The following is a 12,091-nucleotide window of genomic DNA, read 5'->3' as shown; positions in this document are numbered from 1 at the left end:
GGTCAGGTGAGAGCAGGTGAGAGCAGGGGCGGGCCGGCAGCGCCTCGTGCATATTCACGCGGGCCGTGGCCCCGCCCCCGCGGGCCGGGGATGGGGATTGGCTGGAGCGTGGTCCCCGCCCTCGAGGGCGCCCGGCTGCACCCTCGCCCCGTCGGCGCAGGGCGCCGGGGGCGGGCCGCTGGGGCCCGGCACTCGGGGTTCCGCCGGCCCAGCCGGCTCGCCCTTTATGTAAATAGCGGCGGCTCCGCCCCCGGCCCTCGGCGCCGGAGGTGAGCAGGAAGGAGACGGCCGCCCAGCTAACAGCCCGTGGGCCCGCGCGGCAGAAGGAGCGGAGCCGCCAGCGGGCGCCAAGGCACGCCGAGGCCTCGGGCAGCGGCCGTCCTGGGGTTCCAGGTGAGGTGCGGGCTGGGACCCACCTAGCCCTCCCGCCCCTTTGGGGCGCCCAGCCCTCCGGGCGGGGAGGAGGGGGAAGGCCGAGACCCCTGGGCTTACCGGCTGGGAGGGCTGCGCCCAGGTCCGCCGCCCCGTCCTTGTCCCTGTCGTTTAGCTCCACTGGGAAAGACACCTGTAGAAAGTACCGCTGGGAACTCTGCCCGACCCGCCCCCGATTACCAAACTTGGGATTTGGGTTTGCACAACAGTGTTGGCTTTCAGGAGCGGGAGAACAGGTGCCCGGCCGGACTGGGTGCGGGACACCGCGGGTGGGGACAGAGTCCCGGGGCCCACGTGCAAGGCCTGGCTGGGGAGGCCGGCGACGCGAGTCTCCCGTGACCCGGTCCCCGCGAGCGTGGGCTGGAGCGCGTTACCTTGGCGGCTTAGCCCCCACCCTGCCATCTGGGCTCTCTCCCTGCGGGCCCTTTGTGCCTCCTAATCCCCGGACGCAGGAAGTCTGCGGGAGGGACTTCGATCTCAGGGGCCTTTCTCTGCCCTAGGCGGCTTTGGACACCTTTAGACGACGATGTTGAGCCCAGCCTTTTCCACGCTGAGGGGTGGGAGTTGCGCTGTTAGACTTGGCGAAGAGTGGAAAATTCTTGCCAAAAGAAAGTGTGTCTTGGTTTGCTCCTGCTGGACGGTTGGTGGAGACACTGGGCCTTGGCTGTGGGAAGACCTGACTGTAACCAGAGTAGCCGCGGTGTGGTCTTGGGAGGCGCTCACCTGAGATAGCTTTGGGGGAGGAAGGTGGGACTTAGACTCAGCATCCCTTCCCTTGGGATTCATATGTCATGGCCTTCACCTGGGCACTGTGGACCCTGCAAGAGTATTTAACTCGGTTCTGCAGAAGAGATTCTGAGCGGGTCGGGCATGGGTGTGTCAGTGAAAAACACAGGTGAGAAGAACGTGACTGCTGCAGAAGAGCGCTGCACACCCAGGGGAAGCCAAGATCAGAGCTGGCTTTTGAGGAAGACTGTGTTGGCGTGAGCTGGGGCTCCAGGAGGCAGGAGAAGGCAGGCATGGACCACTTTATTTCATTGATGAGGAATTTGAGTCTAGTTTCCTAAGTCATCTGCCCACAGAGCTTGCTGGTGGTGGTCAAGACTAAAGCCCAGCTTCTGGGCTTTGACCAGGTCTTGTTCCTCTTCTCTGAAGTTAGCCTCAGACAAGTCCCATTGAGTGCCCCTGAACAGTGTTTCTAGGATCTAGGGTTATTCTGTATCTGAAAGGAGACATCTGAATGTCTCCTTGGGTGGCAGGTTAGTATAATTTTAATTTTATAAAATAGTTGTGAGTTTTCAATAGACAATGGTATTAAGAAAATGCTCAGGGTTGGAGTTGTGGCTCATTGTGCCCACCTAGCACACATGAGGCCCCGGGTTCAATCCTCAGCACCACATAAAAATGAAATAAAGGTATTATGTCCACCTACCACTAAAAAAAAAAAAATATACATATATATATATATGTATATATATATATGTAAAAAAAGAAAAGGCTCATAGTCCTAGGTAACCCCTGTTCACTTAAAAAACAAGAAAGGGAATAGGGACCCACAGTGGAAAAATGAAAGAATTTAGAAAGTGTAAAGTAAGGCAGAAAAAGATTCACCCTTCCTGATGGTCTTTGGCAATCAGTGTTCATTAAGATTTTTAGTGTCTTCCCAGACACACAAGTGGTTTTGAATCATGCTTCATTGAGTTCTTGTGTGACCTTAGCTCAGTCACTTAACCATGCTGAGCCGTGTTTTAACAGATGTCGCTGAGAAGGTGAAAATATGAGCACGTGTGGCCTCGTGCATATTAGGCACCCAAGGACCAGGACCTTGTTGCTCCCCAGGAAGTATAAAAAGTGTCAGTTACTCACAGGCCTTTGAGTGGACACCTGTTCCTTTTGGAAACACCTAACGGATTGAGGGAATTTGTTTCTCTATCCAGAAATCAGCCAAAGGATCGTGATTTTGTGATTGTTTAAGGTCCCTGGAGGTCAGAACTGTTTCTGTGAGGACATTTCTCAGGAGTAGGGGCAGGGGCCTCTCCTCACCCAACACTCCATTCCTGCTGCTCTTTGTACTTCCTTGGCTTCTTGGGTGAGCCAGTAGTGAGGGTTGATGGAGGGTCTTTCCTGAGTGCAGAATCGAATCAGTTTTGCTCTCCCAGGCCTGAAGGGCTCCCCTGTGGACTTTCAAAACCCTGTTGTGGGGCAGGGCAGCACATTCCTGTGCTGCTCTGTGGTCCTTAAGGAGATTGGAAATTCCACAGTGCCCCCCATCAACCTCACTTGGGGAGGAAGTGTCCTCTCCTGCCAGGGCTTTCTGGCCCCCTGGACTCTCCCTCCAGGAGGGAAAGTGGTACATGGGACATGAAAGCTTGAGCCCTCTGCCATCAGTCTGTGACCCCTGCTATCCACAGGGACCCTTGAACATCCCTGACAGGAGCCTCCAGGAGCACCATGGGAGTCTGAGCTGCATGGTCTTTCCAGATGAATCAGGAGCAGCCAGTGGGACACCTGAGTTAGGGGCCAGGGTGGAGGCCCACAAGGCCAGGGTTGCCTCTCTGGTTGGCTGCTTGCAGCACACTGGTGGCCTGGACTTGTTTATTCTCAGTACTCAGCTCTGAGAGGCCCTCTTATCCGACTTGGGCGATATCACTGTCGCAGCTCCTCCTGGCTGAGGCATGCCAGATAGGCTTGGCAACTTTGTTTTCCTCTGCCCAGGTGCAGTGTGCAGGGAAAAAGAGGGTACAGGGTAGAAGATGGTGTTCCCCACTGGGACAACTGCTTACTGTATCCAGCTCTGGCTCCCTCCCAGGGAGTTCCCCCCTTGCTGTGCCCTGTGGCCATGCCCAGGTCCTCCTGGGGTGGCTTTCACTCCCTGCCCTGCCTCAAAGGAAACTGGTCCTTTGAAGAGTCACCCTACTCCTTCCCCTTCCCAGGAACCATGATGAATTCTTGAGCTAGGAGAGGCTCCTCTGGGTGTGGGGACAGGGAACCTGCAAGGTACCTGACTCTACCCTTCAGGAATTCGGCAGAAACTAGAGCCTTCTCTCAAGGCACCTGACTCAATGTTGCCAGGGTTTGACAAAAGGGACCTTAGGCACAGATCTATTTGGCTCTAGTAAATAGTACTAATATTTAACAATAATCTGGGATTCTCCTTGCAAAGGAACTGGGTGTCTTGGAGTATTGGTCTGAGGCAGGGACCACCAGGATATCTCTAGCAGGGTGCCTTGATGACATCCACCTGGTCCTGACCTTGACACGGGTCTTGAGAACATGGTAAGTGTAGTTTTCTGAGGACACTGTAGGCCCCACCTCAGTGTTCTTTGGAGTCAGTGACTGAAGAAGACCTTGCCTAGTTAATCTTGTGCCGTCCAACTGTTCATTTATTGAGTTAACAGGTATTTATCAGTGCTTCTTGAAGGCCCGGCATTGTTCTACATACTGAATGTAATCCTTAAAGCAAAGGTCTCCGTCATCATGGAACTTTCTAGAGTGGGGCACATGAGTAACATAAAATAAGATAAGTAATAAATAACCCAGTAGCTGGTGATATAACTTGTGGGTTAAGAGAGCTAGAGCAAGGGCTGGGATCCCCCATCGTGGTGGATGGCGGCTTTAAAAGGTAGTCAGGCTGGGCCTTGGCAAGAAGGGGACATTTGAGCATTGGAGGAGGTGAGAGAGTCCTTGAAGTTAAATAATTTGAATGCCTGCCATGAGTCACTGGGGATTCAACTGTGGCATAGTCCCTCCATTCTGCAGCTGACATCTCCTGGCAGTTCCCTGTAGCAGCTGTTCAAGTTTCAGGGCAGGTAGGAGGCCCTAGGATGGGGCTCAATTGCCTAGGCTGAACAGTCCACCCACCCCAAGCCCCAGCAAGTTGTCTGCTCCTCAGAATGGTTTTGCTTGTCTTTCCTTTGGCCTCTTCTTACCTCTCACTCTCCTGTAGTCTGGTGTAGGATGACAGAGGGGCCTGAAGCTGCCACATGGGAATGTATGCATTCCCACCTCCAGCCCCACTCATGCCCTCAGGAGGGGCAATGGAGAAAAGCTTCAGGAGGACCCTGGGCCCAGTGGGACTCTCTCAGGGTTGTGGGATGGATAGGATTGTGACTGCATAGGATAGACAGCAGTGGGAGTGGAGGCTGACTCCTTCCAGCCTACTTGTGCCCCAGGAGAGAGACTGGAAATGAACAAAGGATTCTGAACTCTGATCAGAGTTCAAGCTGGGACTTGAATTCATTGGGGGCTTGATGGCACCTTGAATCAATTATTTCATAGGTAATTGGAAGAATTAAATGAGATGCTTGTAATCCCAGCAGTTTGGGAGGCTGAGGCAGGAGGATTGCAAGTTCATGGTCAGCCTCAGCAACTTAGAGAGGCCCTAAGACATTTAATGAAATGCTGTCTCAAAATTTAAAAAGCAAAAAGTGCTGGGGATTTAGCTCAGTAGCAAAGTGCCCCTGGATTCAATCCCCAGTACCAAATAAATAAATAAATAAATAGAAAGAAAAGCATTAAATGAGATGATGCATGTGAATTGCTTAAAGTAGTATCTGGTCATAATATGCAGTGATTTTTAATACCTAAAACACTAGTGGTGACAGTTCTCTGGTCCCCTCACCTGGGTCTGTGTTCCCCTTGGCCTCCTTCCATGGAGTTGTGCTTCAGCCCAGGTTTGCTTGGTGCTGCTGGGAGATAGGGTTATCCAAGGGAATATGGACCCTAGCAAAGCAGCCACAGGCATCTGAGTAGGCAGGGACAGAAGATGAGCAGTCAGCAGCTGCCCCAGTGGCTTAGAGTCCTGCCCTGCCCCTCCCATCAATAGGAGGTGCAGGGGTGTTCTCATATCCGCCAAAGAGGCAGCCAAAGCCGCACACAGGCCTCACACAGGATGTTGGGGAAGCAAGGGTAACTTCTTCATCAGTGACAGGCTGTGGGGAGCCTGAGCAAAGGGGAGAAGAGAGGGGGGTTTGTAACCCCATGTGGTGCGTTCCTGGAGAGCAGGAGGGTGGATGCTGGATGTGGCTCCCAGACCTGTTCTCCCTGGGGCCCACCCAGGAATCTTGAGTCCTGCCTTGGGTGTGGACTCTCCTAGGAGATCAGAGGAAATTCCTGGGCTGTCAAAGGACCTTCTGGGACAGTTGAACTTAGCTTGGTAACACCTTGGTATCATAGGGGCATATTAGCCCAGGTACCCTAACAGTGCCAGCAGGGGGTAGCCAGGGGACCCATCCCTTCTTTCCCCCCTGGGGCTCAGTCAGCTCTGTCACTTAGAGCAGGGAGCCCAAGACAGACCCACCCTATGCAGTTATTCTTTCCCTGCTTCTGCTAGTCTTGGTGGGGAGGTTAACATGTGTCCCAGAGGTGAGGTGGGGTTCAGGCAGAGGATGGGAAGGGAAGACAGTGTGTGGATTTTCTAACCTGTCCTCAAGCAGAGGGCTCCCTCTTTTGGCAGGTGATTAGGGTATGTGTGTGTGTGTGGGGGGGGGTGATTAGAGCTTTGAGAAGAGAAGGAAAGTGCTAGATCAGCTGTTTACAGGGAACTCTCAGGCTAGTTCTACACACAAGGCATAGACTTGGGTAGGAAATAGATGGGGATCAAACCCGGGTCAGTGAGCCTTGCGTGGGCTGTCCCTGAGTCCTGGGTGCCTGACCCTGCAGGAACAGAGCAAGAAGACAGCCTGGTCATGGAAAGAGCTGTGATAGGCAGGGATGGAGCCTGAGGTTGGGTAATCTTTAGGAGCTGAGGATGGAGAAGGTGTTTCTTCTTAGGCAGCCTGGTGTCAAGGTAGTGCTCTAGCTGGGTAGACTCCCCAGTTCCTGCCCTGTTCCCGTCCTGGTGTTGAACTTGGAGACCTGGGGTCTCCTCAGCCTGTGGGACTCTGGAACTTGCTTCTTTTTCTGCATCCCTCTTAGTAGTTGGTTTCACCCACCTGAGTACCTGGCTTTCCAGTTTTTGTACCTGTTCTACAGGTGATGTGCCTCCCCACTCAGGTAAACATGAGTGCCTGTGCGTTCAGCAAGCTGTGTGAGGCCACCAACAGGAGTCAGGCTCACCCTCACACGTGGCCACTGTCTGGGGCTTCATTCCTCTCCCATCTGATCCTCTTACCTCCCCTTCATCAGAGGTGGTAAACCACAAGAAAAGAATCCCGCTAATCCTATAACCCTGGCAGAATGTAGTTTATATGTGAACCTCTTGTTCCCGCAGCACTGGTCACTCTACCTCTGAGCTATATCATCACCCCTTTTTGTTTTATTTTTAAATTTTGATACAAGGTCTTGCTAAGTGCTGGGGGTCTTGCTAAATAGCGAGGCTGGCCTTGAACCTGTGATCCTCCTGCACCAATCTCCCTAGTAGCTAGTATTCAGGCATGTACACCACACCCTACTATGCGTAAATTTTTTTAGTAGACTCTACCCGGCTCATGAAAACCTCGTACATGTGCTTTCGTATCCCTGAAGAGTCATATGCCTGTTCCCTTACAGCAAGCCCTCTATCGTGGGGTTGTGCTCACTTCACCTGTCCTGTGTTGTTGATCATTTAGGTCACTTCTCTATTTTCCCGGTAGCTTAATAAGGCTAGGGTAAATGTTTGTGGAACTTGATGGTGTTCCACAGCAGGTGTTCCTTCCTTCCTTTTGCGTGGTGTGTGTGTGTGTGTTATTGGGAATTGAACCCAGGCCTCACATGTCTAGGCAAGTGCTCTACCACTGAATTACATCTCCTGCTTTTTTTTTTTTTTTTTTTTTTTTTATTTTGATACAGAGTCTCACCAGGTTGCCCAGGCTGGCCTCAAACTTGGACTCTTTCTTTTTCAGCCTCCCAAGTTACTGGGATTATAGGCATGTGCCACTGTGCCTGGTTTCACAGCAGTTTTAAGGGATCATTTTAGCTCAAGGTGCAGTGGAATGAGGGGGAGCACAGTGAGAATGCTCAGGACGGGTTCAGACAGATGACCTTTTGAAAAGTAACTTGATGTGCTGCTGGAGAGGACAAGAAGTAGCTCAGAGACCCCAGCGAGGGAACGTGGGGCAGCCAGCAAGCGGCCAAGGAGAGGGGATGTGGCAGTCCACATAGGACCCTGCTCCCAGCGGAGGTCAAACTGAAATTCCTCACTGTGTTCCTGGAGGCCCTTCCTCTAACCCTCATCATCTCTCCCATGTCACTTGTGCGGGTCTCCATGGCCCTGACTTGTCTTCATGCTCCTGGAATCTGCAAGCTTGCTCTGACCTGAGGCTTCACACTTGCTGCTCTGCCTGCAGTTCTTACCACCACCCAAGCTTCATCTGGTTCATGAGCAGAGACGTTGCTTCTTCCATACCCATTTGTTTGTTCAGCAGTTTAGGAATGAGGCTTGCCATGTGCACTGAGGATGCTACAGTGCGAGAAGGGACAGAACTCACTGGATAAGACAGCCGCCTCTGTGGAAGGCTCCCCAGGTAGTCAACAAGATTAATAAGTGAACCCTTGAGTGTCCTGAAGCAGGGCAAGGTCTAAGGAGAAGAGCCAGGTGGGGACAGAGGAGAGCATGGCAGGGGAGGTTGCACTTTCAGACAGCGGTCCAGGAAGGGCCATTGAGCATCTGGAGGTTAAGTGTGCTAGGTAGAGCAGCGAATGCACAGGCCCTGGTGAAAGAGTGGGCACCGAGGCTTTCCCAAAACCGGGCTGCTAGACCTCAGCATCTTCATTTTTTTAAAAATCCTGTTCACTGTCAGAAATCATCTCTTTGACCACTCGCAGTTGTGCATGCCTGTAATTCCAGCAGCATGGGAGACTGAGGCAGGAGGATTGCAAGTTTAAGGCCAGCTTCAGTAATTTAGTGAGTCCCCTGTCTCATAAAAAATAAAAAGGAGCTGGATGCAATGGCACATCTGTAATCCCAGCTTCTCAGGAGGCTGAGACAGGAGGGTTGTGAGTTCAAAACCAGCCTCAGCTAAAGCAAGGTGCTGAACAACTCAGTGAGACCCTGTCTCTAAATACTAAATAGGACCGGAGATATGGCTTAGTGGTCGAGTGTCCCTGAGTTCAATTCCTGGCACCTACCTCCCCGCCCCCCCCAAATCATCCCATTGAATGATTGTGTTCTTGAGAAAGAGTTGCCCCTCCCCAGTCACAGTGGCACCCCCAAGAAAAGACCTGCTCCATGCCAAGCGCTGTGCCAGGCACTCTGCATTCGGTGCTGCTCCTTCGGGACCTGTGCAAAGTTCTTTCCTTTACATTCCCTGGCTCCCAGGAGTGGGCTGAGCAGGCAGATTTATTCTGCACTAGATAATGTGGAAGCTGGGCCTGGCTTCCTGGGCTTCTCCACAGAGAATTTGCTTGTTTGGAGTGGGTGGCATTGAGGGACTGCCTGGATGTCAGTCTAGCCAGGCCTAAACCTGTCCCCCTGCCTTAGGAAGCGGGCATGTTTCTTGCCTTAACCCGGGCAGTTTCTCTGTTGGGAGGCTACACTGAGGGCTAGGTGCTGGGCCTGCCCAGCTCTGACTCTGTCACTCCACGCAGTGGGGGGTCCAGGTGCCAGTGGAATGAGCAGTGAGGTCACCCAACCCTGCCTACCAGGTCTCACCAGCACCCCGGGAGCTCCCAGCCCCAAACTGGTTGGCGCTGAGCTGCCGGACAGTGGGAGGGTGCCTGTCCTTAAATTGCAGGGATATAGTTGGGCATCCCCTCCCCTGCGGTAGCCAACTTCCACTGCCTCCCAGGCCTTTTGGTTCAGGACTTAGCCAGAACTTGAGTCCAAACGGACTTCTCCCACTTCCTGCTGGTGACCTTGGACAAGTCATGTGGCTCAGGTTTTTTGGTTTTCTTATCTAAGCAGGGACATTCCACTTCCTTTCAAGTAGCTGCCTGCCGAGATGTTGAGTGTCCCACATTGACAAACTCCGATGCAGAGTGCAGAGGTGGTCAGGACGTATACGGAACACACACTTACCAGATTCAGAGAGGGCTTTCTCCTCTGCATAGTTTGCTTTTTCTGTAATGTGCACAGGTCACCTGAGCAAAATTTTGAAAACATAGTGATGGTATCACACAGGGGGTCTGGTACAAGGAAGGCCCAGTGTATGGCAGATGCTTAGAGGGGTATTTGGGTATTCTTACCCTCTTCCTCCCTCTACCCACCCTCTACCTTTAAATTGTGTGGGGTCCTTGGCACAGATGGTCCTGTGGCTTCTTGTCCGTTCCCTGGAGTCTGAGTACCTTCTCCTCCTCCAAGGAGTCACTCCCAGCTTCCTCTGGCTTCTGACCCAATGACCTCAGCCCAGGGATGGGAGAGCCAGCACTCCTGGAGCCCAGAGCTCAGAGGCCCTCCCCCACGACTGGAATGTGCGGTGGCTCAGCTGTTTGTCCAGAGGCGGAGATCACTGTTTTCACTTCCAATCCCAGGAGCCCCCAGGGCTCTCATGTGTGTTCTCTGGCCTGCTGTGGGGCCTCAGATCAAGTGGGCACCAGGACTTTCCCAGCTGCCTGCACTCCTCGGGCATAGGAGGCTTTGCTGCAGTCTGGTGCCCCCCAAATGTGAAGGCACACATCTCCCCCTTATTCCTCACTGTGAGTAATGGTCTTTGGTTTGTCTTGGAAAGCTGGACCTGGGTGTTTGGTTTAGAGATGACTGGTCCTTTCACTTGTGCTGGGGGTGGGCCTCTGCCTCTGTTTTACAACATAAATGCAGAGAGAGGTGACCCCTTCCAGCATGGCAAGCCCTAGTTCCTGGCCAGAACTCCCCCCTACCCCTCCACACTCCCCCTAACTCTAACATGCATATTGCATGCTATGAAGGGTTGCCTCTAAGGAGCCCCAGTGTTAGATCCATAGGGTCCTTTGATATGCAAAGTCCTGACCTGGTGCCCCACTCCCACTGGGGATTGAACCCAGGGCCTTGCACTTTCTGCACAAGTTCTGTACAACTGAGCTATATCCTTAGTCTTGTTTTTAATTTTGCCTCCTCCTGAGAAACCAAACTTTCAGGCCTCAGCATAGGAACTCCTTCCCCAGTGTGGACTATGTCCTTTTTGTCTGCCCTAATCTGAGCACTTAACACACGGAGCTGGCCTGCCTCTACCTGTCCCTGCCCAGATCAACCTTCCCCCGGTTAGGATCTGCTTGCCTTCCCTTTATAATCTAGTGCGGAATGAATGGCGCCATTTCCGGGGTGGGCCTGAGCCCCTGTTTCCCAGAGACAGGCATTGGTGTCCTGTGGTCAGCAGGAGGTCCTGCTGCTGCAAGCCGGAAACTGAATGCAGATGATCCTTTCCCCTTCCCCCAAGGATAATCCAGAAATAGTTTCCCCTTGGGCTGGGAATGCATTCTCTGGTGGGTGAATGGTTTGGGGGCTTGAACTGGTTTATTTATTGGGCACAGATTTCTTTTCCTGATTTTGTTCCATTGAGCCCCTGGGAAAAGGAGCCCTTCTGAGCCTGCCCCATCAGATCCCAGGGAAGCTGGAACTGGGAGGGTCAGAGACAGTGTAGGAATCAGCAGGAAGGCTGGGGTGCAGCTTGCCACAGAGACCCTAGCAGCCTCTTGGGTTTGGACCTGGGCCCCAAGCACCAGTGGGTAGACCAGCACCCCTGACTGTGCACACTGCCTTCCTCACTGGAGTCCCTCCCCATGGCCGGGGCTGGTTGGAAAAAAACTAAATGAGAGCCTCCCTGAAATTAGAAGGACAGGTGGCTCAGGTGTGCTCTTGCCTGGAATTGCTCAGGTCTCTGCCCAGCCCCCTTTGAGGTCTGCTCTGTGGCTGGGGAGGACAGTCTTTGTGTTTCCACCTTCCCACTGGCTCTAGAGGGTGGCTTGTGAAGTTTCCCTTTCTGGTCAGTCCAAGTTTTATGATTTTCAGAAAACAGGTTAACAATTAAGCTAATTAACCTCGGGGCCTACTGGCCCTCCTTGTTCCTATAAAGTCAGGCTAAATGGCTTCCTCCCCCAGCTTCTGCTCCCATTATAAACCTAGGCAGTATTAGAGCATTAACCAGCCAGGGACAGGCCGGGGCCCAGGTACCCAGGTCTCTCCCACTTCCTCTGGCCCACACCGTGGATGAGCGCAAGAAACTGTGGGTGAAGCAGGCTTGCAGGGAGGCCTGAGGCAGCCAGGGCGCCACATCTCCTTTGGTTTCTGCAGGTCTCAGGCAGGGGCTGTAGACTAAGCAAGATGAGGCGGTTCCTGAGACCCGGGCACGACCCTGCGCGGGAGAGGCTCAAGCGGGACCTTTTCCAATTTAATAAGGTAAGTAAGGGGAAGCAGGAGAGATGCCGGCAGTTCCTCCCAGGGCTGGGGCTGGGGGTCGGTCAGTTTCCTTCCCCTGGATGAAGATGCTTACTGGGTACTGCCAGAGGGCCCCTTGGGAGATCTGACTTCGGAAATGGGGTTTTGTTACAGGGCTTTCCTGGGCAAGGGCAGGGAGATGCCCAGGAGTTGGGATTCCTTGTCCCAATCTCTCGCTGGCTGTGTGACCCTCTGCCAGTCACGCCAAGCCTGAGTTTTTCCACCCGTAGAATGTGCATAAACAGTCTGCCCTGGCTCCCTCGTTGCAGGACTGCCAAGGAAGCTTAGGGACAGAAAAGGTGAAAGGACATTGACTCAACTCTGCAAAGTGTTATAATGTTCTTGGGATACAAGGGCCCTTGGAACCCAGGAAGAACAGGTCATGGCTATTCT

The 12,091-nt window shown here is 53.1% G+C and overlaps 1 protein-coding gene across 1 annotated transcript in view; it reads left to right on the top strand.

Moving 5' to 3' along the window:
* The first annotated feature begins 237 nt into the window (after nt 1-237).
* Nucleotides 238-12,091, top strand: part of LLGL2 (LLGL scribble cell polarity complex component 2) — a 36,556-nt gene continuing 24,702 nt past the window's right edge. Inside the window, 2 exon segments of the mRNA XM_079134251.1 lie at nt 238-393; nt 11,555-11,659. Coding sequence (XP_078990377.1) covers nt 11,585-11,659 — 75 coding nt within the window. The 5' untranslated portion in view covers nt 238-393; nt 11,555-11,584.

This window comes from Sciurus vulgaris, assembly GCF_902686455.1.
Source record: "Sciurus vulgaris genome assembly, chromosome: 3".
Classification (NCBI taxonomy): Eukaryota; Metazoa; Chordata; class Mammalia; order Rodentia; family Sciuridae; genus Sciurus; species Sciurus vulgaris.
Note: the sequence above shows the minus strand (reverse complement) of the source record. Positions and strands in the feature narration are given on the sequence as shown.